The sequence below is a fragment of the Macaca thibetana genome, chromosome X (assembly GCF_024542745.1).
Source record: "Macaca thibetana thibetana isolate TM-01 chromosome X, ASM2454274v1, whole genome shotgun sequence".
Lineage (NCBI taxonomy): Eukaryota > Metazoa > Chordata > Mammalia > Primates > Cercopithecidae > Macaca > Macaca thibetana.
Window position 1 is genome coordinate 48859934 of NC_065598.1, and position 26978 is coordinate 48886911.

A 26978-nucleotide genomic window follows, 5' to 3' on the forward strand; every position below is an offset into this window, starting at 1 on the left:
CAATAATACAAACGAAAGTCCTGGTGCGGTGGCTCATGCCTGTAATCCCAGTCTTTTGGGAGGCAGCGGGAGGATTGCTTGAGCTCAGGAGTTCTAGACCAGCCTGGGCAGCATGGCGAAATCCCATCTCTACCAAAAAATTAAAAAATTAGCTGGCACGCTGACACGAGCCAGGAGTCCCAGCTACTTGGGAGGCTGAGGTGGGAGGATCACTTAAGCCCAAAACTTTTGAGGCTGCAGTGAGCCGTGATCATACCACTGCACTCCAGCCTGGGCAATAGAGCAGATCATGTCTCTAAAACAGAAACAAAAATAGAAACAAACAGACAAAGGAGGGAGGAAGAGGATTTATGACTTGGGTTGTGGGGGCGGGGTGTGGGGGTGAGGGGCATGGGCCTCATCGTCTACTCTGACTGGAGAATGGAGCCACCTCCAGGAAGGCCTGCCTTCAAGCCACGATGCAGTTCTTGTCTCGGGTCTGTCGGGTCTGTCGAGGCATCCCTGGGCGAGAGTCCCTGGGGAGCGATAAAGATGGGGAGTTGAAGGTCTCCGTTGCATTGTCCTGAGCAGGCATGGGCCTGCACAAATGCGGGGGCAGAGGGATGCGCTCTCCTAGGAAGAAGCCATCATCCTCTGAGGATTCGGAACTGGAACTGGAGGGCGAGCTGGAGCAAGATCCCGAGTCTGACCCTGATCCCGCGTCACACTGATAGTGGCGACGTCTGCTTGGGTGGCGGTGGTGGTGGTGGTGATGGTGATGGTGATTATGACGGTGGCGGTGACGGCTGGGGGCCCTGGGTGGGGGACTGCGTGGCCTGCGGCGCTGGGCCGGGGGTGCACTCAGGGTCCGGCGCGGACCTCCTTCAGACACGAGAGGGTCGCGGAAGCTGACGCGTGGGGTGCTCTGGCGACCGAAGGCACTATCATCTGGGCGCAGGTTAGGCTGGCCGGGGGACTCTGGGGGCGGCTCGGGGGCACTGCGGAGCCCCAGCTCCGGCATGGAGTGGCGGTGGGGAGCCCCTCTCAGAAAGCGGGAAGGCTCCTCGGGGCCTGTAGCTGTTAAAGGGGAGACAGAGCGACTCCTTGTATCTGCCCTCCCACTGGCCCCCTTCTGAGGAGAGGCCTGCGAAAGGGCCTTCTTTCCTCCACTAAGACTGGGAAAGTGGGGGCAGGGGTCGGAGAAGGGCAGGGAGGTGGGGAGTCTGGGAAGTGTGAGGCCTGGAGCAGGCTCTGGGTGGAGAGAGGGTTGGAAGGAAGAACACGGAGCAAGATGGGACTGGTGTGGGGGGCGTGGCCAGGGCACGGGGCGTGGCCAGGACACCGAGGGTGCCTTCGGATGGAAGCGGTGTGGCATAGTTTGGAGTAAATTTGGTTTGCGATAAATGGAGTGGGGCCTGACTGCAGAGGATGAAGAGTGACCAGCTGGAGAAGAGGAAGAGGAACTTGGGGTCAAGCAGAGACAAGTTGAGGTAGGGGACCGGCCCTGTATTGACAGGGTGGAACCAGGGTTCACGAGGCAGGTGTAGTTTGGGATGGAGACCAGGCCTGGAATGGGGTGGGGAAGGAGGATGAGCTGAGAAATGGGCGGGGCCCAGGGATGCAGCAGGTGAAGGGTCTGGGCCAGTCAAGGAGGAAGGGCCAGGGTTGAGGCAGGGGCAAGGAGGTAGGGTTGACTGGGCTGTGGCTGGGTGTGGCTGGAGGGTTAGCTCACCTGGCGCTGACTCCGTGCAGGTGCCTTTGGTGGTGGTCTCTGATGCCCCCTCTGCAGCAGAGAAAGAGGCTGTGGAGGCTGCAAGTGGGGCTGTAACAGTGCCGGCACTCCAGCTGCGGCGGCCCGGTCCTGGAGCCGTGGGCTCGGACCCAAGGCTGCAGGCTCGAGAGCAGAAGATTAGGCCTCGGCGTGGCAGGAATGGACGGCCCAGCAGGGCCCGCCCACAGCGACTACAGCAGAAGCAGCGGTCTGAGGCATGCCAGTGCTGGCCCTCGTAAGCCATCTGGCCTTGGTCCAGGCCTGTGGGGAACCACCAGGGGGAAAAACTGAGGCAGAACCCCCAGGCATACCCCTGCCTCTCGTGAATGAGTCCCTTCTCAGGAAGAGGTGGAGAATCCCAGGCAGGGCACCCCTAGGTGCCTTCCTCCCTCCTCCAGAATGGGGCCCTTTTGGAGAAAGCGGGAAACAGGTTTTGGTTCTCTCCTGGGGACTGGCTGGTGAACCTCTCTCTTACTCCTCCCTTTCTTTCACAGGGTGCTCTCTCCCAGAGCCGGGTGGGCATTGGACTCTAAGATTCGGGCCAGGCTTAGACATTAAGGGGTGGCTCCAGGCGGAAGGAGAATGGAAGGCTTGGGCTGAACAGGAGGCTTGGCTGATAGGGGCAGGGCTTAACAGGTGGGGAGTGGCCCTAGTGAGAAAGGAGTGGTTCTCAGAGGGTAGGGTGTAGCTGGAAGCTAGGTCTGACCTAGGCTGATACAGGAGAGTGGAGGAGAACCGGGCACAGCTTGGGGTGGTGGAGGCTAGGGGTAGGGGGAGCCCTGGGGCTGGAATTAGAGCACGAGCACCCTCTGGAGGTGGGTGTAGACATGTGGTGGTGGCCTAGCATTGTGTAGGTGGGGTTTAGAAAGCATGGCATAGTGGGGACATTGGGAGTGGGACTTGCAGCCAAGCATACAGGCCTATAGTGTTGGGGCTGGACAAAGTACAGGGCACAGTGGAGGATGGGGCCTGGAGGACAGGAGGAGTCCTGGTGGGGTAGGGCTGTGGCCCAGCTGTCCATCCATCCCTCTGTCCAGTCCCACCGCATTCACCCACCGATGTGCTCCCCACAGCCATCACAGTACTCCGCATGGCGGGCCTCGTAGCAGGCGCAGCAGTGGGGGCGGCTCTGACGCATCACGTAGCGCTGCCCTCCTAGGGAAGCTTCACACTCAAAGCAGCAGAAGTGATCCATGTGCCAGTGGCGGCCCTCAGCCTCCGTGCACTCAGGGGAGAAGATGATCTGCGGGACGCAGGCCGTCTGTGGCTGTCAGATGAGCCTGCTCCTGGCTCTGCCCACCCACCCTCCACTCCCACCCCTGGGCAGGGAGGCCCAAACCTCGTCACAGGCTTGGCAGCGTGGACGCAGGCATTCGGCATGGTGACGCCCGCAGTAGACCTTGCCAGCATGGTAGAAGTAGATGAGGTCAACCAGCAGTTCCCGGCATGTGGTGCACACGAAGCACTGTGGGTGCCAGCAGGCACCCAGGCCTGCACGGCTGGCAAACACTGCAATATCTCCACCTCCAATCTGCTTCCCACACTGCCACGAGACAAGCACCAAGATGGTTACCATTACCGTCACCAAGATGGTCAGATGGATGGGGTCAGCCAAAGTATGTTACACTTGGGCCTTTCCCACGGTGAACCTTTGTGACCAGCCCCACCCACGGGGTAACTTTGACATAGGCCCTGCCTATACCAGGGATGGGGTTGGGCGGTACCTTAGAGACTGACCCTGCTCATGGGGGAAGCCATAGAGACAGGCCCTACCCATGGTGGGTGGCCTTACAGGCAAGCCTCCCTCATCAGGGGTGGGGAAGACAGACAGGCCAGGCGTAGTGGGGGAAACCACAGAGACAGTCTCCACCCACCGGGACCTTAGCAATAGATCTCACCTAACAGTAGGATCTAAGGACAGGCCCTGCCCACCACTGGGCCCTGCAGACAGGCCCTGCCACTGTGGGTCAGCTCTTGAGGACAAGTTCTGACCACAGGAGGGCCAAAGAGACAGCCCATGCCCTATGTGCACTGCACAGAGGGGGAGAAAAACACGCTAGGTCCTCCTTACAGATAAACCCTACACGACAGTGGGATCGATGAGACAGGTTCCTGTCCACCAGGGGTTGCCTTAGAGGCAGTCCCTGCCCAACAGTGAAATGTGAGGAACAGACCCCGCCCACAAGAGGGGACCCTAGAGACAGCTCACTGGGGCTTAAGGTGCAGGCCTCATCTTCCCAGTGCTTGGAAGATGTGTCCTGCTCCCCAGGGCTTGGAGCAGAGGCACTGCTCACTCGCTGAGGCCCTCCACGGCTCACCTCCTCACAGATGGCCCCAGTGATGGTCACCGGGAAGATGCGCACGATGCCACGCCCCAGATTCTCCCGCTTCCGCTGCTGGCTAAAGGCTCGGAGCTCTTTCTTTTCCTCCTCTTCCAGTGCTGTGCAGTACTGTGCCTGGGAGGGGAAGGCATCTCTCAGGCTCCTCCCTTGATGCCTGTTCCTGCTTCTCTTCCAGACTTCATCCATGTCCCGAAAGTTTACTTCTAGGTCTTTCTATAGATGGTGCCTCCTGCCTGAAGTACCCACCTCTACTTCCAAGGCCCAGCTGTGGTTTTGCCAAGGAATGTCCCCTGATGACCCCTGCCTGTCTGAACCACTCACCTCAGATCAGCTCACCCTTCCTCCTCTGACCCTGCCCTGCACTGGCCCAGGCTATGCCCTGTGCCTGGCATGCCCTTCCTGTCTTCTCTCTCCTCACCTCACTGTCGTGTGGGGGCAGCTGGTGCAGCAGCTGCTTGATCCTGTATTTCTCCCCAGGACTGTTGACGTAGGGGACCTTATCCTCTGGGAGGCAGCTGAAAAACTGATATACCTGGGAGGACACAGGAGTGGGAGAAAACAACTGAAATGAGAGGTGAGTTGGGATACGGTGAGATGGCGGGTCCCTATTTCTCTGAGAAAATGAAAGGCATCAGGAGAGACCTTCTGACTTCCCCATCTCTCCTTCCTAAATGCAGATCATTTCCCTCAGCTCCCAGCTCCCAAACACGCTGAGGGTTCCTGCATGTCTTGACCTCACTTCCTCCTCCAGCTGCTGATCCACTTTTTTTTTTTTTTTTTTTTTTTTGAGACGGAGTCTCGCTCTTTGCCCAAGCTGGAGTGCAGTGGCGTGATCTAGGCTCACTGCAACCTCCGCCTCCTGGGTTCAAGCGATTCTCCTGCCTCAGCCTCCTGAATAGCTGGGATTACAGGCATGAGCCACCGCTCCTGGTCTACTGGTACACTTTTCTTTTTCCCTTTACAGGAAAATTCCTCAAAAAGTTATGAGCACTTGTGTTCACTCCACTTCCTCTCCTTCCAATCTCTCTTGAGCCTACTCGAGGCAGGCTTCCGTTCCCATCCCTCTTCCAAAGCTGTCAAGGTCATCGATGACTTCCCCATTGTTAAAATAATAGTTCAGGTCTCAGTCGTCATCAGACTTGATGATGGCAGCACTGCACCAGGCTGGAAATACTTTCTTCCCTTGGCTTCCAGGACAGCACACAGTTCAGGTTTTCCTTCCACCTTATTGGCTGCTCCTTCTTTGCCCCTGTTTTGTCTTCTCCTCAACTAGCTGACCCCTAAATGCAGGAGGATCCTAGGACTCAGCTCTTGGTCTTCTTGCCTCTGTCTACATTCAGTTTCTTGGGAATTACACTCAACCTTATGGCTGTAAATATCATTTACTTGGCTAATGTGTCACCTCCAGCCTGTGACACATAATGACAAACACATACGTCCAGCTCTGTAACTTATCCCTTGAGTTCCAGGCAATGTGGCTATTTAGAAGTCTAACAGGCATCTCAAACTCCAGATGACCAGAACTAAACTTATGCTCTTACCCCTTAAACTCGCTCCTGTCTTGGCCCCTCCCACATCAGTTAATCTACCTATCCTCAGAGTCATCTTTCACTCCTCTTTCTCCCACCCCCACAAGCAAATCCTCTGAGCGCTACTTCCAAAATATAGGCTGAGCACCGTGGCTCACACCTGTAATCCCAGCACTTTAGGAGGCCCAGAGGGGAAGATAGCTTGAGCCCAGGAGTCCAAGACCACCCTGGGCAACATGGCAAAACCCCATCTCTACAAAAAATACAAAAATCATCCAGGCGTGGTGATGCATGCCTGTAGTCCCAGCTACTTGGGAGAGAGTGAGACTCTCTCTCTCTCTCTCTCTTTATTGAAATGGAATTTCACTCTTGTTGCCCAGGCTGGAGTGCAATGGCATGATCTGGGCTCCATGCAACCTCCGCCTCCCGGGTTCAAGGAATTCTGCTTCAGCCTCCCGAGTAGCACGCGCCACCACGCCTGGCTAATTGTTTTGTATTTTTAGTAGAGACCAGGTTGTTTCTCCATGTTGGTCAGGCTGGGCTCAAACTCCCAACCTCAGGCGATCTGCCCGCCTCAGCCTCCCAAAGTGGGGGGATTACAGGCGTGAGCCACTGCGCCCGGCCTATTTTTTTTTTTTTTTTTGAGACAGGGTCTTGCTCTGTCGCCCAGGCTGGAGTGCAGTGGCGCAATCTCAGCTCACTGCAACCTCTGCCTCCTGGGTTCAAGGAATTCTTGTGGCTCAGCCTCCTGAGTAGCTGGGATTACAGGCTTCTGCCATCATGCCAGGCTAATTTTTGTATTTTTAGTAGAGATGGGGTTTCACTATGTTGGCCAGGCTGGTCTCAAACTCCTGACCTCAAGTGATCCACTCGCCTTGGCCTCCCAAAGTGCTGGGATTACAGGTGTGAGCCACCATGCTGGCCTCTCTCTCTGTCTGTCTGTCTCTCTCTCTCCATATATATATAACTCCTTTCACTGCCAGCGCCATCATCATCAGGTTCCTCACTGGTCTCCTGATTCCACCCTTATTCTTCCAGGCTGTCCTCTGCTCACAACCCTCTTGCGACTTTCCCTTCATTCACAGGCAAAGTCAAAGTCCTCTCCATAGCCCCTGCCACATCTCTGACCTGATCTCCAGCTGGTCTCCCCCTTGCTCACTCTGCTTCAGCAGCATTGGCCTTGCCGTCCCTTACATATGCCAAGCACACTCCTGCCTCAGGACCTTGGCATTAGCTATGCCCTTTGCCTGTGTGAGTCACTGTAACCTTAGATATCTGCATGGCTCACTTCTCACCTCCTTTCAGGCGGCTCAACCATTACATTCTCACAGAGGCTTATTCTGGGCACCCTATTTACAATTCTAGTGTCTCTCTCCCTCCCTCCCTCCCTGCCTCCCTCTTTCTTCACCCCACATTCCTTGCTTTTTAATTCCATAGCCCTTATACCATCTGACATATATTTACAGGTTTGTTTATTGGGTGTTCCTCCTTTCCAGAATCTACCCTCCACCTGGGCAGTTGTTTTTTTTTTCAAAGGAGTATCACTCTGTTGCCCAGGCTGGAGTGCAGTGGGACGATCTCAGCTCACTGCAACCTCTGCTTCCTGGGTTCAAACAATTCTCCTGCCTCAGCCTCCTAAGTAGCTAGGATTACAGGTGTACACCACCACACCCAGCTAATTTTTGTACTTTTAGTAGAGTTTTGCCATGTTGGCCAGGCTGGTCTCAAACTCCTGACCTCAAGTAATCCACCCGAATCGGCCTCCCAAAGTGCTGGGATTACAGGCGTGAGCCACCACGCCTGTGGGCAGATATGTTATTTTGTGTTTTGCTCACTGCTGTGTCCTCAGTGCCTATAACAGTGTCTCACATGCAGTAAGTGCCCCATAACTATGTGTTGAATGACTCAATCAACGAAGTCATGTGGTGAATGAAGTGCTGGGAGGGTAGAACAGGGAGTGGGACCAGGCATGGTGGCTTGCTCTTGTAATCTCAGCACTTTGGGAGGCCGAGGCAGGATCACTTGAGCCCAGGAGTTCAACACCAGCCTGGGCAACAAGGGAGACCCTGTCTCTGCAAAAAATTTTTAAAAATAGCCAGTCATGGTGGCATGCGCCTGCAGTCCCAGCTATAAGGGAGGCTGTGGTGGGCAACAGAGTGAGGCCCCGTCTCAAAAACAAACGATCAAAAACAATAGGATTGGGGTGAACAGGCCCTGAGCAACTGGTCCCTCAGTCACCCAAGGTATGGGGGGCTGATCACTCCTCGATCACAGACGGGCCAGAAGGACCCTTGGTCTGGCTGCACACTCTAGCATAGCCCCAGAAATAGGTTCCCACCTGAGTGTGCGTGTGTGTGTGTGTGTATGTGAGCATTAGTGTGCAACCACTGGACAGCAAGAGTGGAGGGCTGGCCTCTGGTCACCTGCTCCGGCTTAAGGCCTGGGGGCACCCAGGCATACTCCTCCGATGCACAGCCTGAGTCGTCGTCGGAGATGGAGTGGCGCTGGAAGTCCGAGATTAGCCGGCACATGATGCGTTCCAGGTCCACAGGCACCGCGTGCACTGCGTGCTCCTCCCGCGGGCATTTGCAATGCTGGCAGATCTTTCTGAGAGGGCCGGGATGGGGGTCAGTTACTAAGGGGTCGCCCACCTGAACCCCTCGGCAGCCCAGGTCCAACGGAGGAGCCGGGACATGCAGATTATCACCACCAAAGGGCTGTGAGCAGGGACGGGGATCTGGGCCTGGGGGCGGGGCTGCAGGAGGTGGGCCTGTGAGCCAGGGAGTGGCTGGGCTGTGAGCCAGAGGACAGGTCGTGGGGAGTGGGACGCTTTGTGGGGAAACTCACTAGACACAGGCATCTAACCTGTGGTGAGGCTCTGAACTTGTGGGCTCTGAGCCTGTGGGTAGGGCCTGAGTCTGGGGGCTGTAGGCGCTGTCTATTGGGTGCAGGGCTCCAGCAGGAGGATAGGACGCTGGGCCTGGGAGAGTAGGTCTGAGTCTAAGAGGGGTGCTGGAGGCCAGTGGGCCGCGCTCAGCGCTAGGGACGAAGAATCTCCCTAGGGATGCGACTCAGCGGCTACAGTAGAACTCTTCTAGGGGCGGGGCTGCATGGTGGGTGGAGCCCTCCTGGGAACCGGACTTTTGGGAATGAGTTAGGGGGCGGGGCTCTGAATCTGAGCCTGAGGCTCTTTTCCCCACTGCGATCCCTCTGTAGGCGGAGCTCAAGCGTAGGGGCGTGGCCTAAGCCTCCTGGATTCCCCCCCCGAAGGCGGAGCTCTGAAAAAGGCGAGGCCCTTTAGGGGAGCCACTTACCTCCAGCCGTGGAGCAGGAAGCCGGGGCACTGCTCCCTGCAGGAGTTGCAGGGCTGGCCCCGGTCTGGGTCCTCTGCCTCTGGAGGCTGCAGTGGGTGGGAGCAGATGCAGGACCGGGTGAAGCGCGGAAGCAGGGAAGGAGAAGTCAACGCCCGCCCCTCCACTTCATTGCCCGCGACCGCACGCTGGGGCCTGTCTTACCTGGGCAGCGCTGGGCAGGCTGGGACAGCGCCCAGAGTGCGGGGGAGCGGGACACAACCGAGGCAGAGGCGGGGCAGTTGAAGCCACCTCCTTATATGTCCCCTTTTCAGGGAATTCCCCTCCCTAGGCTGGCCTCGAACCCCCCCTTCCCGTCCGCCCCTAGCCTCAGACACCTCCCACCAGCCTTAGATCCTTCCAGGGCTCAAGCATCTCCCCGAGAATTCAGAGTACTCTCCCCACTAGGGCACAGAGCCCCTACTCTGGGCATCCTCTCCCAGGCTTCATCCTGGTTCCCTCTCCATCTACGCCGCCAGCAGCACTCCAGTTCCACAGGGTAGGAGATGAGACCCCATCCTTCCTTGAGATTCCCACGTGAACCCCTGCCCCTCTCTTCACAAGTTCAGGAGCTCCTCCCCCAAACCCTGGCCTCATGCCCTGATACCCAAGGAACTGGGGACCCTTCCCCAGGATCTCAGGAGGTGCCTGCTGAGAAACCCCCATCCCAATAAACCCCCATCCCAAGAAACCTTGGCCTTTACCCCCCCATCCTAGGGCTATTTATTCCTTCTCTGGACCACCAAACCCAGACCCCACATTCCCAGGTCAGAGACCCACTCCAAAGGAAGTGAAAGACCGTCCTGTCTAAGAAGTCAAAAACTCCCTTGCTCAGGGGGAACCGTGGAAGCCTTGTTCCCCCAAATCCCAGTCTCTTGACCGTCAGCATTTCGGCATCCCAGGAGTGTAGGACTGATCCGTCCGTCCACATTCCTCCAAGGTACTGTGTCCTTTAGAAGCTGAGGAGGTCCGCCGGGCGCGGTGGCTCACGCCTATAATCCCGGCACTTTGGGAGGCCGAGGTGAGCGGATCACCTGAGGTCAGGAGTTTGAGACCAGCCTGACCAACATGGTGAAACCCTGTCTGTACTAAAAATACAAAAATTAGCCAGGCGTTGTGGTGGGCGCCTGTAATCCCAGGTACATGGGAGGCTGAAGCAGGAGAATCGCTTGAACCCAGGAGGCGGAGGTTGCAGTGAGCTGAGACAGCGCCACTACACTCCAGCCTGGGTGACAGAGAAAGACTCCGTCTCAAAAAAAAAAAAAAAAAAAAAGAAGCTCAGGAGGTTCCTGCTCAACCTAAGTCCCCAGGACCCAGTCCTCTGGCCCTCAGGATTCCCTCCCACAGTTCACAAGAGAGGGGTCCCCACCAGCTCCCAGGAGTGCTGATGAAAGTGTGCGGAGAGGTGATTAGGGGGTTTGGGCCACCAGATCTACACCTTCCTCCATCCATTCGCCTCCAGCAGCCCCAGCCCCAGGTCTGGGAATGCAGGGGATGGGATTCCAAGACCCTCTGTGGGGCACCTATTCACTATGCCTATCAATTGCCCCCTCGCCCGGGCCTCAATTTACCCCCGACCCCCACCGCTGCCCTGACTCCCGCTCACCGCACGCCCGGAGCGGCGCCTCCGGGACCCACGCGCGAACATGGCGCGCCCGGGCAGGGTTAAGCCAGGCCGGGTCAAGCGAATGTAATCCTTGGGACCGTCAGGCCACCGCGCGTCCGGCCTGGGAGCTCGGTTCCGTAAACCTGACACCCTCGTGGGAGGAGCGCGCCCCGCAGGGCCCGCCCTTGGGCATGTGGTCTCTCCGCTGCCACGGCGCCCCCTGCCTAAAGGTGAGCTGCACGCAGCCCCGGGTGCCCCGCGGGAAAGGCCCCTGCCCTCCCGCTCTGGGCCAGTGCGGGGCGTCACAAGGCACGACCCCCAGAACCCCGGTGTGCCACGTAGCCTCTCACGGGACCTGGGGCTTGAGGGCTCTGTAGTGGAGGATGGGGAGACTCGGAGGTGGCCAACTGGACTGAGAGGGGTGGCGCGCTAGGGTGCTTGTGTTGACATTTTGTGTCGATTTATTTCAGATGCTTATTTGGGAGAGGGGTTAAAGACATCTCTTGGCTCCTCCCCACTGGTGAGGCTCCGAGGGTCTCCTCGATGAATGCTGTAACAATGGCCCCCAACCTCACCCGCGGCCCCAGCTGGTGCTCGCTGGGAACCTGGGAACCTGGCCCTAGCCACTAGAGAGCTAGATCTTATACGCACTCCTCCCTTCTCATTCCCCTCTCAGAGCCAGGCCAGGTTCCAAAGCCCTCCTCCCTTATCTCCCCTCATCCTTATAAGCCTAGCTGTCCAGCCCCGCCCCCGCCCCCAAGTCCTGAGAAGTACCTCTTAAAGCCCTCCCTCACCTCCATTTTTCTCTCTCCAATTATCCTCTTCCCCAGCTCAGTTCCAGGGCTGGGAGCCTCTCCTTCGCGCTCTCAGGCTTGGCTGTGCCTCAGGGCTGGGAGGAGGGAGTCCCATGGCCTCAGTCAGAACTCGGGCTCCTGGCCCGGGTCTCTAATTAGGCACGGAGGCTGCAGCGGCCAGGCCTTTCATCGCGGGCGCCAGGGACCTCTTCCCGCCACCCATTACACATGTCCCTGTCACTTCCCGTGGAGTGGAGAGGTAAAAGAGAATAATGAACTAAGGAGTCACCTCGGCGCCCCACCTCCCGGCCTTGCCTAACCGGTCTCCCATTTCTCCAGCCTGGGCTGAGGCAGGGAAAGGTGAGACAGCAGGGTCTGAAGATTAGGGAGGGGATCAGGCAATGTGAGGTTTCCTTCTATTCCGATCCCTTGGGGATTTGAGGAGAGGGTTCCACGGGGGCTCGGAAGGGGCTTGACTAAGGGACCAGAATTAGAACCAAATCCTAGAAAGACCGGGCATTCGGTGGCTAGTATTGGGAGGGCGATCAGGGCTATTCAGAGAGTGACAGAGTGATCCGCAGGAGAGGCTTTCTAGAGGATGCCGCTCTGCCTCACACTTTTGAAGGGGCCTGAAATGGTGCAGCGAGCTGAACTGCGGTCGGTAGGTCCGGGCGGAGCTTGTTCTCACAACCTCTCCCTCCTTTCTTCCCTGGCTGACCCCCTCCCCGGCACCCGAAAAAGACACACTGAGAAACCAGAGCCGGGTAGACTAGGTGGTTAAGGAGTTTATTTGGGAGAGGAGAATCATATTTGTTCTTCCTTGGGGAGGGGGGGGTTCTTCAAACAATACCGAAGGGTTTGGGAAAGGGTAGGGGTCTGGAGGGGAGAAGGAGGGGCCACAGCCAGACAAAATGGCAACACACGATCACAGGCACTACTGACATCACAGACACAGCAGAGGGTGCAGGATAGGGGCTCCAGACCGGGCCTCCAACCACCCCAGGAGAGATGGAGGTGTGGAGGGAGGGAGGGGGCAGGGGAAGGGGGAAGAGGGGTGGGCCAGCCCCACAGACCCGTTGGTTCTGTCCTCTGATTAACCTAGCTGTTTCATCACAGGAGTGGGGAAGGGTGTGTGTGGTGGGGAGCTTCTCTCTGGATCCCACACCTCACCCTACAAGCCATATCACTTGGCTCTTCTCAGGCCACTTCCATCTCAAGCTGTAGCCAGAGCCATTCTCCTCCATCCCTAACAAAACCCATCTGGAAGCTCCTATCCAAGTCCCCTCTCCACTGCCCAAACCCAGCCACTGTAAAACATTTTCTTCACTGCACCATGGGGAGGGGCTGCCCTTTCTGAAACCACCATGGAAGCTCCATTCTAAGCCCCACCCTGTCTAGAACCCTGGTTTGGCCCATTCCTGAATCCCACTTCTTGCCTTGCTCAAGATCTGTCCCCTTTATAATCAAGCTCAGTCTCCCAAATGTTCCAAGCCACACCCTTTCCATAGGCTCTGGTCCCAGTCCAAGACCCACCTACTCTGGAGCCCACCATTCTGCCTCGCTCAAAGCCCCGCCCCTTCTAGAACCCTGCCCTCAGCGTCCTTCCAAGCCCCACCCCAGAATGCTCTAGCGCACTCCTCTCCTTCAGACTCCAGATCCACTCTGTCTGGAACCCAACCTCCCTGCCGACCCCTCCACTCCACAGCTCCTCTCCAAGACCACCTTGGGTCCAAAATGTTCTCTCTACCTGAAGCCCCCCCAATCTCTGCCTTTCTCTCACCCTGGAGTTGGATTTCCCTAATGGCCTTTGTTCAGGCAGGCATTGCTGGAGGAACCAAGGCCAGAGCTGGGAGGAGGGGAGGGGGAGAGAAGAGAGAGTCTGAAGCCACACCCACCCTCCCCACACAGCCGAGGTCTGTTCTCTCCCTGTCCTTTCAGATCCCCCTAACCTCAAGGGACAGGGAGGGTAAACAGAGAGGGGCCAAGGGATGCAGGGAAAGGGACAGGGGTAAGAGAGGAGGCCCACTCAAGACTGGGCACCTAGTGCATGAGGGGAGTAGAGTGAGGGCAGGGCTCAGACAGATAAATAGATATTTATATATAATATATATATATATAAACAACAAAGACAGTTAGGGTCTCCTGGCTTGAGGGGTGGAGACCTAGGGTGTAAGGGTGGGAAGGGGGGCAGGCCTTCTCCTGAGCTCTTGCCCCCTCATGGGTCCTCCTGGGCTTCACTGACCTGTAGAGACAAAAGACACAGAAAGGAGAGGGGGTCCGACATGGGTGGCGCCCTCAGATAGGGGTTGGGCTGTTATGCCTTTTTCCTGGCTTTATGTCTTTTCTTCTTTCACTTATATTGCTGGAGACAACTTCATCCCAGCTGCCTCTACTGAGAAGATATACCTGACCTTGCCCCCACTGGGTTAGGTACCAAAGAGATTACAGTCTCCCTCCCCCAACCAAAAAAGTAGTCCCTTGACAGGTACTGTTCTAGCCATTTGTGCTAAACTATATTGAGCAAAACAAAGATCCCTGTCTTTCTGCAGCTTATATTGTAGCAGGGGGAGATAGACTTCACACAGCGAACATGATGCATGAGTGGATTATATCGTATAACACAGGGTGACAATAAGAAATGAAAAAAACAAAGTGAGGTGGGCATGGTCGCTCACACTTATAGTCTCAGCTACTTGGGAGGCTGAGGTGGGAGGATTGCCTGAGCCCAGGAGTTCAAGTCTAGCACTCCCAAAGTACTAGGATTACAGGCATGAGCTACCACGCCCAGCCTGCGACAGGGCAGAGTTCTGCACAGGAGGACTGTGGCCTAATTTAGGATTTAACAGAATCCCTCCAGATGCTATGAGTAGAACAGAATGGAAATGGAGACCTGAGAAGAGGTCCGGGAGAGATGACAGTGGAAGATGATGGATATATTTTTTGAAGGTAGGACCAACAGGATTTTTTGATGAATTAGATATGGGATGCCCTTTCCATCCTGGCTAACCCAGTGTCAGAGGCTACCTCCAAGTATTGCCACCTTCTGCCTCCCCCGACTTCACGCCACCCCCTAGCCTTTTCCTTCTGCCTTTCCTCCCCTACATCCTCCCTCCTATCTGAGGGAAATCTCACTTCTCTTTTTCTTTTTCTTTTTCTTTTTTTGAGACAGAGTCTCGCTCTGTCGCCCAGGCTGGAGTGCAGTGGCACAATCTAAACTCACTGGAACCTCCGCCTCCCAGGTTCAAGCTATTTTCCTGCCTCAGCCTCCAGGGTAGCTGGAACTACAGACGTGCGCCACCACGTCTAAAATTAAAATATTTAATTTTAATATAAAAATTAAAAATAATTTTTATATTTTTAGTAGAGACGGGGTTTCACCATGTTGGCCAGGCTAGTCTTGAACTCCTAACCTCAGGTGATCCGCCCACCTTGGCCTCCCAAAGTGCTGGGATTACAGGCATGAGCCACCTCGCCTGGCCTCTCTCTTTTCTTTTCTTATTTCTTTTCTTTCTTTTCTTTTTTTTTTTTTGAGACAGAGTCTCGCTCTGTTGCCAGGCTGGAGTGCAGTGGCAGGATCATAGTTCACGGCAGCCTCAACTTCCTAGGCTCAAGTGATCCTCCCACTTCAGCCTCCCAAGTAGATGGGACAGATGCATGCCACCACGCCCAGCTAATTTTTGTATTTTTTGTAGAGGTGGGGTTTCATCATGTTGCCCAGGCTGGTCTCGAACTCCTGGACTCAAGCGATCCGCCCGCCTCGGTCTCCTAAAGTGCTGGGATTACAGGCGTGAGCCACCGAGCCTGACCCTCACTTCTCTTTTAAGGCCCAGTAAGAAGGCTGGCAAGCCTTTCCAGGACCCCACCCGGTCCCTCTTCCTCCTTTGAAGATCCACACTACTTCCCTCCCCTTGAGCGTTGGGGAGAGGCGGCAGATCTGTCCCCTCCTCCCGGATTGGTGAGCTCGTCTGACCTTCAAGATCCACGCCCATTTACCCTCACCATCTATTGGCCTTATCACCTATTGGCTTATCAGTCACCTCTAAGACCCACCTCCTCGTCGCTTCTGTGACTCTTGCGCTCCGCTGACTTGCCATTGCGCAAGTCCCCCGATATTCCCTCCCTTTATTGGTTGCTCTGCTTCTCTCCCCCCGCCTTTCCCCGGAGTTGCACTTCTACCTCCCTCCTATTGGCTCTTCGTTCTGTCCATCTTGAAGCACCGTTCTTCTTTTCTCCATTCATTGGCTAGTTTTTCAGCTCTTAGCAGGTAGCTCTGCCTCTTGATTGCCTCCTTCAAACTTCAGTCCTTACTTGCCCCAGTAAACGCCTTACGTACTCTTTACCCCTGACTCTTATTGGTTCACTGACCCGCTCGTCTCCTTTCTTGTACCCTCCTTGGCTGCACCGCTCGCCGGTCACTCACCAGACTACATCTGATTGGAGAAGGAGGTGGGTGCACCCTGCGGGCCGTAGCCTTGCTGCCCATAGTCGCCCTGAGGCCCGTACCCACCGCCACCGCCGCCGGCTGGTTGACCGTAGTCAGGCTGGTAGCCGCCCTGAGGCCCGTAGGAATCCTGGGGCCCGTACCCGCCGGGGCCCTGCCCGTAGCCCGCATCTCCGTAGGCGTCCCCGGGTGCCGGTTGTTTCTCGGGGGCGCCGGGAGGCGCGCGCAGGAACGGGGCGGCCCAGCCTGTCTCCTTAAACACGAACCACAGGTTGCCGACCCAGAGCACCAGGTTCAGGAAGCCGAACACCTGCAGGGAGACAAGGCTCGGCTGTGGTACCCCGCCCATTGCCTTGGCGGTCCTGCGTGCAGGAATGAGCATGCGGGGAATGAATCCATAGGCTCCGCAGGGTGGGGGGTTTCTGAAACCCAGACTCTCTGAGTCCCAGTGCGAGAACATCGATGTGCAGAAAAATCACCTCTGGCGGGGAGGGCATGTTAGAAGAATTTGGAGTCCTGGGGATGCTGCGATCTATCAGTATTACATATACAATTATTTACATATTTGCACATATGCACATTATATACACGCTTATGCATGTATAAAATGTAAATTTGTAATATATTCATAGTAAAATGTAAGGATACAAACTTATTAAATATAACTATACCACTAACATGCATCTAAATACATACATGTAGATATAAATATATGTATAAGTGTACATGTATAAAATATATGAAACTTGCATAATTTTTTTTTTTTTTTGAGATGGAGTTTCGCTCTTGTTGCCCAGACTGGAGTGCAGTGGCACGATCTCGGCTCACCGCAACCTTCGCCTCCTGGGTTCAAGCAATTCTCCTGCCTCAGCCTCCCGAGTAGCTGGGATTACAGGCATGCGCCACCACACTCGGCTAATTTTGTATTTTTAGTAGAGATGGGGTTTCCCTATTTTGGTCAGGCTGGTCTTGAACTCCCGACCTCAGGTGATCTGCCTGCCTTGGCCTCCCAAAGTGCTGGGATTACAGGCGTGAGCCACTGCGCCCGACCACATAAAGTAATTTTAAGACATAAAACACTTTATGTATCTTTTCCTATATGCCATGCCCTCTTCTAAGAGCTTTACATGTTATAAGTTTACTTAAAATTCAGTTTTGGGCAGGAAATACTATCTCCATTTTATAGTTGAGGAAACTGAGGCCCTAGAGGCTAAGTTACCTGAAGTCTCACATCCAGCAAGTGACAGGAAAGAAAAGTTGTAATCTTAGCATCTGTAATCCTTGTATACGACTTACCTTGTGCTAGGCCCTTTTCTGAGCACTCCGTATTATTAGTTCACTAAATACTCAACTTTGGAGCAAGACCCATTATTAGTTTTCTATTATACATGCTCAACTGAACCCTGAGAGGCTGTGGCTAGTTTCAGGTCAGGGAGTTTGCAAGAGGTAGAGCTGGGATTTGAGCGCAGACAGTCTGACTCCAGCCAGCAGGGGGCATCCAAGTGGGGAAACATTTCAAGTTTTTCCTTCGTTTTGCACATGAGGAAACTGAGGTCCCGAGAGGGTGCTGAGTTGCCAGAAATTCTACATGTCTAGGCTGGATCTGGGATCCAGGTCTCCCAAACCTAATCTGGACAGAAGCTGTCATGTTCCCCCTTTGGGGACAGTCTGTGGTGTCACAGTGGTTACAATTGCTAGCTCATCCTTCAATGTTGTTGTTGGCATGTGTTCTCCAGGGACACCCCTTGGATCTCCCCTGACTCTCCTCTTATTCTCCCACTCCACTACTCCCCATGCCGGACTGTACTGTTTTCCACTCTCCCTCCTCCAGCCAGCACTTAGGGCTTACCACCGAGGTGTTGAGTCCCGAGGTCACAGGGTCTCTCAGTTCCTTGCATGTGTTCCCTGTCTGGCGGCAGACGGGCATCTCCTTGATAATGTTCTCTGGGTCTGTGGCCATCTTCACATCTGACAGCCCCTTGGCCCATGCCGATGAGCTAACTAGCCACATGAAGGCAAACACAGCCGTGGCCAGAAAGTCCTAAGGCAGGCAGGGGTGAGGAAGACGGCACTGTGAGTGGACTGCTTCACGCTAGGCCCTGGGGCCTCCTCGGATCACAGGCTTTCTTTGGGGAAGAGACCCCCAGAAGAGGCCTGTCTCTCCCCTGCCTTTTCAGCTCTCAAGCCCACAGCACTTTCACCTGAAGGTGGCCCTCCCAGCTTGAGCTTGTGTGTGTACATGACACAGAGGATGTGGGAGTGTGATTGTGATATGTGGCTGTGGGTGTTGGGGGGAGGGGAACTCTGTGGGATGATTTCCGAATCTGTGGAAAGTAATGTGTCTTTCCACTTTTGTCTGCATGTGGGAATTTTTGTCATTTTGTGTCTAGGCTGAGGGTGTGTGAGTACAGCAGTGTAGGAATCAGTGTGTCGGTGTGGCATGATGACAGGCATGACTGTCACAGTGAACCTCTGTGGGCCTCTTCCTTTGATCTAGGCTGTGTGGTTGTGTGAGAGCAGGAAGGTTCTCAGGTGTGGGCCTGTCTGGGATTCTGCATGGGCTGTATGTCTCTGTGACTCTATGACTCTGTGTCCCTGATGCCTGGTGTGGATTAATAGCAGCGGCAGCTATATGTGTGGCTGTTATGGTGGCTGTGTGCCTATGGGCCTGTCTGGGATTTGGTGTGGTCTGTGAGCATGGCTGTGTCCCTGAGGTTCCGTGTCCCCATGGTCGCTACATGCAAGTGGTTGTGGGGACTCACCAGCATGGGCCCTTTGTTATTCTCTCGGTACTTGTTCTGCAGGAAGATGTAGGTGGCCAGAGCCCCCATGGAGTAGAGGAAGGCAAACACAGCCACGGTGACAAAGAATTCGGCTGACGAGGAGTAGTCCCCAACTAAGAAGACCTTGGTGGTGCCCCCTCGGCAGGTGGGTGCATCAAAGTACACTTGGTGCAGCCTGCAAACAGAGGTGGGCAGGTGTGGCCCAGCCCCTAAGAACCCCCTCAACCCTCCAGCCCAATCATGGGTACCCCCGATTCTGACAAGGCCCCAGGAAGAGGAGGAAATAACCATTCATCGAGCACCTACTATGTACCAGTCACATTTCACTGATTGCTCAAAACATCCTGGTGAGATAGGTGTTATTCATCCTTCACTCCAACCCAAGCACTCTGGTCTCTCGATTATTTCTAGAACTTGCCAGGCATCCTCCCTCCCCAGGATCTTTGTTTGTACTGGCTGTTCCCTTTGCCGGGAATGCTTTCCCCCTAGATAGCTTCGGGTCTTACTCCCTCATCTCCTTGAAGCTTTGCTCAACTGTCACCTTCTCATTGAGACCTTCCCTGATCTCCCTACTTAAAATTAAATGGAAACATTCTCACAACCAGCACTCCTTAGCCTGGCTTCCTTGCTCCACTTTTCTCGATAGTAGTGGTACCCATCTGACATACCAGATATTTTATTTTTTTTAATCTTGTTTTTTGCTGTAACTACAAGAGGGTGGGGCTTATTCCTCTATTTTCACCACTGTATCTCCAGGCCCTGGAACAGTGCTGGCACCTAGCAGGCACTCAAGAAATGTTTATCAAATGAAATGTACAGAGGCGGAAACAGAGGCTTGGGGAAGTACATTAACTTGCCTAAAGTCACACAGCTGGCAAGGGAATGTCAGAGTTGGGATCTGAACCTTGTTTCCTCCCTTCCTCATGTTGACTTTCCTCTCCCACCCCAGTTCAGGTCCCCTAGAGAAAAAAATGTATGCATAGCAGAGGAGAGCCCAGCAACTACACAACAGGAAAAGACAGACAGAAAGAAAGGAGGGTAAAGGGATCCTGGAACAGGGTGTGTGTATGTGAGGGAAGAGGGGAGGTGTCCTGGGACTAAGGCCTTTCCTGTGGTGTGATGGAAGAAAAGTGGGGGTTGTAGAGAGAAAATGTCTGTGGGGAGAAGTACTGGAGCACGGTCTCAGATTGGAGGCCAGGATCCTGAGATTGAGCAAATGGTGCCAATGCCTTTGTGTAGCAAAGGCCCTGAGGGAAGAGGCTTGCACTTATTAATCACCTACTAAGCAGTTTACATAATTGTCTCATTTAATGACAGCCTCCAGCAATTCTCTAAAGCAGGCTTTATTATACCCTTTTTACAGATGAACAAACAGAGGCTTAGCAAGGTTGTTACTTGCCCAAAGTTGTACAGCTCATAAGTGATGGAGCTAGGAGTTGCATCTGGGTTTGAGTTTCTGTTTCTAGTGGGCTGGGTCAGGAGAGGAGGTCCATAAGAGGGAATGACAGGTCCTTGGGTATTAGGGCAGTTTGGGAGAGATTTGCTCAGGGGGACCCAGGGCCAAGCCTCTTTTTCTGGGGGACTTGTGGGTTAAAGCCTTAGGACCCAAAGTTCTAGACATGGGAGGTGTAGGGAGGGGGCACAGGGGATGGTTGAGGTCTTGTGGATCCCCAAAGGGCCGGCTCTAAGCAGTGTCCCATGCTGCCAGCTCCCCCTCCTTCCCCAAACTCTTCTCTCCCTTGCCTCTGTGAACCCATGGATACCTGGCTGCCCCCTGCCTCTCAGGCCACACTTTCCCGGCACCTCCTCTCTTTTCCATCATTGCTCAGGGCCTGTGCTAGGTTTTCTTCTATTTTCACTCTTCCATCCCCCCCACTGGGTGATCTCTTGAGCCTACATTTACCCTTAGTGCTCGAAGACCCCCAGTTTCCAACTCAATCCCTGTCCTCTTTCCTGAGTTCCTTAAATTTATTTTACTTATCGAACAAACACTGATGGAGCACTTATTGTGTGCCAGGCACTGTGCTAAGCACCTGATGAGTATTAACTCATTGAATGCTAACCACAACCCTGTGAGGTAGATATTATTAGTATTCCTTTTTACAGATAAGGAAATTGAGACCCAGAGTGGTTATATAATTTGGCCAAATAGTGGAGGAGTCTCAGAAACCTGTGCAGGGATTGTGTCTGTGGGTCTCGATTGTCCCACCCTGCAGGAGGTAGACATCATTGTGAGGGTAGCGCCCATGCCAGCTGTGCTCATTCTTGTGCACCTAGCACCCAGTGTAGTGCCTGGCACACAGTGTGAGCTCAATAAATGTCAGAATTGTTTAACTGGGTTTAATTTTTCCCTATATCTAAGCAGTGCCCCTCATTATTCTCTACCATAAAACCCTACATGAGGATCCCCTCCTTGAGTTTCTCTCAGTCTGCTATTATCCTCTTTGTTAATTTATTTGTTATAATCTAGGCTCCATAAAGGTAGGGAGTTGGGTCTGTTTTTTTTTTTTTTGAGATGGAGTTTCGCTCTTGTTGCCCAGGATGGAGTGCAATGGCGCGATTTAGGCTCCCAGGTTCAAGTGATTCTCCTGCCTCAGCCTCCTGAGTAGCCGGGATTACAGACATGCACCATCATGCCTGGCTAATTTTGTATTTTTAGTAGAGACGGGGTTTCTCCATGTTGGTCAGGCTGGTCTCAAACTCCCGACCTCAGGTGATCCACCTGCCTCGGCCTCCGAAAGTGCTGGGATTACAGGCGTGAGCCACTGCGCCTGGCGGGAGTTGGGTCTGTTTTAGTTACTATCGTGCTCCCAGCACTTTGAGGAGTACCAGATATACAATAAGTTCTCAAAAATGTATATAGAATGAATGAATGGGGATTAAATAATAATATTGGCTAACATTAATTGAGTACCTACCGGGTTAAGGTATGTATATACACCTGTCTTTTATTTTTGTATCTTATTTATTGCCTGTCCTTTACCCCTTCGCTGGAACAGAGCCAGAGGGCCACAGCCTATGTCTGCCTTGCTCACCACATAGTCCTAGAGTCCAGAGCAGTGCCGGGTACAAGGCAGGTGCTCAGTGATCCCAGTGGATGTGGTCTCTTGAGGTGGGAGCTGGGCAAGAGCTACTTGCGGGGGAGGTATTGGCCGGTTCCACCCTGCCCCTTCCTCTCCCAGGTCTGTTGGGATCCCAGGGTGGGAGCACACCTGAAGGGGTACTCGAACTCGACCTCGATGCTGAGGTCACTCTCGGTCTTGTTGGCACAATCCACGCTCAGCTGGAGCTCCCCACTGTAGCTGCCGCATGTGGCAAAGGCGAAGATGGCGAAGACCTTGGGCAGCAGGGATGGGGATGGCCACAGTGAACCTGTGTGCATGTGGGAGGGAGGTGCCCTCCTCTGGACAGACTGGGGGCCCAGCACAGGCAGCAGCAGATGGAGCAGTCCCCACCCCCAACCCCTAATCAGGGCTCATCGGGACCAAGGACAAGCTGATTACAAGGGTATGGCTGTCTCTTCCTGTTTCTCTCTCTCTTTGTGTCTCTCTCTGTCTCTGCCTCGCCATGCTGACTTCCCTCTTCTCTGTTGGTCTCTGTTGTTCTCTGTGTATCTCACTGTGTCTCTGTTTCTCTCAGTATCTCTGTTTCTCTATGTGTCTTTGTCTTTCTCAGATGTCTCTTTGTCTCTCTGTGTCTCTGATCCTCTCTGCCTCTGCCTGTCTGATCTCTTGGTGTCTCTTTTTATCTCTTTTTTCTGTCTGTGTAAGTGTATGCCTGTATGTCTGTGTCTTTCTGTTTCTGGGTCTGTTTGTCTCTGTCTTTCTGTCCTGTCTCTCACTCGGTCTCTGGATGGCTCTCTCTCTGTCTCCCTCTTGCCTCCCTGTGTGTTGGTGTCTCTTTTTTTCTGAGTGTCTCTTTCTCCCCCACCCTGTTTTCCTGCCTCTCTCCCTGCGTCTGTTTCTCTTTGCATCTGTTTTCTGTGTCTCCCTTTTCTTTGTTTCTGTTTGTCTCTTCTCGTTATCTCTGTATCTCTTCTCATCTCCATATTTCTTTATTTTCCTCAGTATTTCCATCTCTGTCTTTATCATTCCCTGTCCCTCATTCTCTCTGTCACCTTCACTGTCTCTGGGTTTCTCTGGCTTTGCATAGCTCACCCAGCATCTGCTACAGGCTCCACCTCCCCCACCCCTCCCTCACTTCAGGAGAGGAGGTAGGACGTCACAATCTCCCACTTCACAACGGGGGTACCCTCAACCCTATGTGACGTCACAGCTCATCTGTTTTCTGGCTTCAAACCCCTGAAACCTCAACCTGGAGTCTAATTCCCCCATTCCCTACAACCCCCACACTCATCTCTGGCTATCCGTCCCTACTCCACCCCTGCTCTTCTGGACCCCATGACCTCCCTCTCTCCTTGTACTCTCCCCCAACAGCCCAGACCACACTCACCCATTGCAGCACCTTCACAAAGCCGAGGGGCTCCTTGACCACCCGGAACTGACCCCCAGCCACCAGCTGAGGAGAGAAACAGTGGGGAAGGGGTGGGGTTGTTGGAGGTAGAGAGGGAGGTGAGTGGCAAGGCTGCCTATCAATGACCCCTGGGGATGGAGCATGTGACCTCAGGGAGGGGGTGAAAAGGAGAAAGTGACACCTTGGGGAAGGTGTGAGCCCCAGGGTCTCTGAGAAAAGACTCCCGGGGTCCAAGGACTGGTGGGAAGGTCTGAAGAGATGGTGAGTCAGATGGCAGAGGAGGTCGGGGGTGAGGGAGATGGGGATGAGGTCAGGACTAGTTAAGGAGGGGGAGCAGGTCTGAAACATAAAGGCGAGTCAGATAGGGAAGGGGTTCGGGTGGAGAATGGGGATGGAGTGGGGTGCATTCTGGTGGGGGATTGTGATGGTGAAGGTGAGTCATAACAGGGCAGGAGTCGGTTTGGCTCAGGTGGGGGAAGGGTCTGCAGCGGTAAAGGTGTGTCAGATGGCAGTGATGGTGGAGGTCTGAGGTGATGGGGATGGGGAAGGGTTGGGACTGATTGGGGGTGAGTTTCTGAGGTGGCGAAGAGAGAGATGGCGGAGAGGGTCTGGACTGATTAAGGTGGGGGAGGGCTGGGACATGGCTTCAGTCGCTATGTGCTGGAGGTGAGGAGACTGGGGGTTTTGGAAGGAGTAAAACCAGATTGTCCCCTAGGTGTGCTCTGGGGGAAGGGGTGGTCGCCTATGGGGGTACAATCTCTGTTTGGGAGGGGCGGGTGCCAGTCCTCTCCCCCACCCCCGCCCCCACACCTTCTGTCGCTCTATTTCCTAGCTTATCCGCAGCACCCCCCATCTTCCTTCCACTCTCCCCTCCCCTTGTCCCTTGCCCTCACTCCAGCCCCCGGGCCCCTGTTCCTCCCCTCGCGGTCGCCAGTAATGAACTGGACTCCGGGGCCCCTGCTGCGGCAGTGAGGACGGCCCTCGCTGCGGCAAAGAGCGCACTCCTTTCCTCCACCTCCCCTTTCCTCCCCTTCACCTGCCGCAGACCCCAGCCCCAGCGCCGGGGACCGGGTCTCCGCTGCCAGACCCTGGCCACCACCTCCCAGAGTCGGCGGGCCTGAGCGACCCGGCCCTGGCAGCCGGGCAGCGGCAGGCTCTGTCCACGGTGCTGGAGCGCGTACCTGATTCACCACGTCCATGTCTGCCAGCAGCAGCATCAGCAATGCAGGGGGCGGGAGGCGCCGGCTAGCAAGGGCGGCGCGGGGCGCGGCGGGGGCGGCGCGCGCTCGTTGGAACAGCCCAGGCGGCTGCAGCCCCGCCCCTCGCGCCCCCTCCTAGCCCGCAACGCGCCTGCGCACAGAGCGTTGTACCCCAGTCTCACCGGCAGCCATTCCGGCCGGGAGACTGGAGCCGCGAGAGCGTGCTGGAATATGCCTTGGGAAAACACAGCTCGAGGGCTCGGGAGAGGATACCTCCCCGTTCGGTCCTACAATGTGACAACTTTGCCAGGCCCTTTTCTGAGTTTGTTAAACGTGTTCACTCATTTAATGCTTACAAAAGTCCTATGTCTTAGGGACTATTCCGCCGTTTTTACAGATGAGGAAAATGATTCCCCAGAGAGCTTAAGTGACTCTCACAAGGTCAGCCAGCTACTAGCTGGCAGTGCCCAGAGTCCCTGCAGTTTAAACACGGTTCAAGGTCTTCCAGCTTCCTTTTTCGTAGTCTGCATTTGAAGCATACCCTGAAACTCTCTCCTTCCCCCAGCTAACCATCTCCCTTATTTCTCTCTTCCTCTTTGTCAAATTAATGCCTACTCTAACTCTACCACTTTACCTGCTATTTATTCCTTAGCTCTCTCTTAATTGGAATAACCCTCCTTCCTGCAACTAAAACTAGGCCCATCAAGGTCAACAGTGATGGCTATGATACAAAACCCAAAATACAGTTGGGGCTTAAGATGCTCAACTTCGGCCAGGTGCGGTGGCTCATGCCTGCAATCCCAGCACTTTGGGAGGCTGAGACAGGTGGATCACTTGAGCTCAGGAGTTTGAGACCAGCCTGGCCAACACGGTGAAACCCCATCTCTAGTAAAAATACAAAAATTAGCTGGCTGTGGTGGCAGGCGCCTGTAATCCCAGCTACTTGGGAGGCTGAGGCGGGAGAATCGCTTGAACCCAGGAGGCAGAGGTTGCACTGAGGCGAGATCGCACCACTGCACTCCAGCCTGGGTAACAGAGCGAGACTCCATCTCAAAAACAATACAAGCAAACAAACAAAAAAAACTACTGAGATACTGTTTTTCATCTTTCAGGGTGGTGAGTATCAAAAAGTTTGATAACGTTGCATATTGGTAAGTTGGCCAGAAACAAGCATTCTCATAAATCGCCTGTGGAAGTTTCATTGGTGTAACATGTGTAGAAGGCAATTGGGCAAAATCTAAAAAAATAAATTCATTTACTGTTTGGTTCAGCTTCATACTTCTAGGAATTCATCTTACAGATAGACTCATAAATGTGCTAAAACATATATGTATAAGATAATACACGACTGGCCTGTTTATTTTTTGTTTTTTATTTTTTTGAGACGGAGTCTCGCTCTGTTGCCCAGGCTGGAGTGCAGTGGCACGATCTCCGCTCACTGCAACCTCCGCCTCCCGGGTTCAAGCAATTCTTCCTGCCTCAGCCTCCCCCAAGTAGCTGGGGTTACAGGCACCCGCCACCATACCCATCTATTTTTTTTTTTTTTTTTTTTTTGTAGTTTTAGTAGAGACAGGGTTTACCATATTGGCTAGGCTGGTCATGAACTCCTGACCTCATGTGATCTGCCTGCCTTGGCCTCCCAAAGTGCTGGGATTACAGGTGTGAGCCACCGCCCCGGGCCAGGGCTGTTTATAATAGGATAAAGAATGGACACTCCCAAAGTGCTCATTGCTGGTAGCCTGTTTAAATAAACTCTTGATACTATGCCGCTGTCATTATAATAACATGGAACTATGGAATGATTGCCAAGATATTTAGTTAAGTAAAAAATGCAAGATGTCAAACTGTATGGTAATTGTGTACAAAGAGAAGAGAAGGGTTATATCAGACAGAGAATAGCTAATATTTAAATTGTGGCTGTTTTCTGTCAAGTACTTTTTTTTTTTTTTTTTTTGAGACGGAGTCTGGCTCTGTCGCCCAGGCTGGAGTACAGTGGCCGGATCTCAGCTCACTGCAAGCTCCGCCTCCCGGGTTCACGCCATTCTCCTGCCTCAGTCTCCCGCGTAGCTGGGACTACAGGCGCCCGCCACCTCGCCCGGCTAATTTTTTGTATTTTTTAGTAGAGACGGGGTTTCACTGGGTTATCCAGGATGGTCTCAATCTCCTGACCTCATGATCCGCCCGTCTCGGCCTCCCAAAGTGCTGGGATTACAGGCTTGAGCCACCGCGCCCGGCCTCAAGTACTGTTTAGAGAACTTTGCCTGTATTACTCACTTAAATTCTCACTGTAACCCCATGGGACAGGTACGACAACTATCTTCATTTTACAGCTGAATAAACTACGAGGCAGAGAGGAATTTTCCTAAGTTCACACAGCTGGCAAATTGGTAGAACCAGGATATGAACCCAGGAAGTCTGGCTCCAGCACCTGTTACTCTTAGCCACTGTGCTAACTTATCAGTACACCATCTTTTTTTTTTCAGCACACCATCTTGTATGTCTATAAAAGATACCTGATAATACTATTTGCTTCCAGAGGGTAGGGAAACTTTTCACTTTATACCCCTTTGTACCTTTTGGGACTCCATCTCAAATAAAATAAAATAAAAAATAAACAGCCCGGTAGTGTATCATTTCGTACATACACTTTCTAGCACATGTACAAGTCTACCTGTAAGATAAATTCCTAGAAGTATGAAGCTGAACAAAAC

General features: G+C 53.9%; 3 protein-coding genes across 5 annotated transcripts in view; all 3 read right to left on the bottom strand.

Annotated features, from left to right (window-relative positions):
• The window catches only part of PRAF2 (PRA1 domain family member 2), a 108705-nt gene extending 99026 nt beyond the window's left edge, over positions 1 to 9679 (bottom strand). For 2 of the 3 annotated variants that reach the window (XM_050775743.1, XM_050775741.1), the window contains exon 1: positions 9676 to 9679. The gene's annotated coding sequence lies outside the window, so the exon portion shown is untranslated. Of the gene's footprint in view, positions 1 to 9275; positions 9280 to 9675 lie in introns of those variants that run through there. The other variant, XM_050775744.1, reaches the window with a different exon arrangement.
• Positions 329 to 10716, bottom strand: PRICKLE3 (prickle planar cell polarity protein 3). Its single transcript, XM_050775821.1, has 9 exons — positions 10578 to 10716; positions 8936 to 9021; positions 8045 to 8228; positions 4511 to 4624; positions 4069 to 4206; positions 3090 to 3293; positions 2807 to 2993; positions 1712 to 2011; positions 329 to 1056 (listed from the first exon to the last, which is right to left on the bottom strand). The coding sequence occupies exons 1-9, from the start codon at positions 10617 to 10619 to the stop codon at positions 449 to 451; spliced, it is 1863 nt and encodes a 620-aa protein (XP_050631778.1). The 5' UTR covers positions 10620 to 10716; the 3' UTR covers positions 329 to 448.
• A 1425-nt stretch (positions 10717 to 12141) lies between these two features.
• Positions 12142 to 26978, bottom strand: part of SYP (synaptophysin) — a 39394-nt gene continuing 24557 nt past the window's right edge. Inside the window, exons 2-8 of the mRNA XM_050775696.1 lie at positions 24250 to 24294; positions 23048 to 23113; positions 21808 to 21932; positions 18575 to 18770; positions 17662 to 17853; positions 15792 to 16122; positions 12142 to 13613 (exon numbers count right to left, since the gene is read on the bottom strand). Coding sequence (XP_050631653.1) covers positions 15796 to 16122; positions 17662 to 17853; positions 18575 to 18770; positions 21808 to 21932; positions 23048 to 23113; positions 24250 to 24285 — 942 coding nt within the window. The 5' untranslated portion in view covers positions 24286 to 24294 and the 3' untranslated portion in view covers positions 12142 to 13613; positions 15792 to 15795. The remainder of the gene's footprint in view (positions 13614 to 15791; positions 16123 to 17661; positions 17854 to 18574; positions 18771 to 21807; positions 21933 to 23047; positions 23114 to 24249; positions 24295 to 26978) is intronic.

What these genes read in the sequence shown, in the direction of transcription:
- PRICKLE3 (XM_050775821.1), bottom strand. Translation starts at nt 10,619, where the DNA reads ATGTTCGCGCGTGGGTCCCGGAGGCGCCGCTCCGGGCGTGCG. An exon ending in CAGGCCTTAAGCCGGAGCAG is followed by an intron (nt 4,625 to 8,044) that starts GTGACCAGAGGC and finishes GTGTCCTCCCAG; the next exon opens with GTATATCAGTTTTTCAGCTG. An exon ending in GCTGCCAAGCCTGTGACGAG is followed by an intron (nt 2,994 to 3,089) that starts GTTTGGGCCTCC and finishes TGCGTCCCGCAG; the next exon opens with ATCATCTTCTCCCCTGAGTG.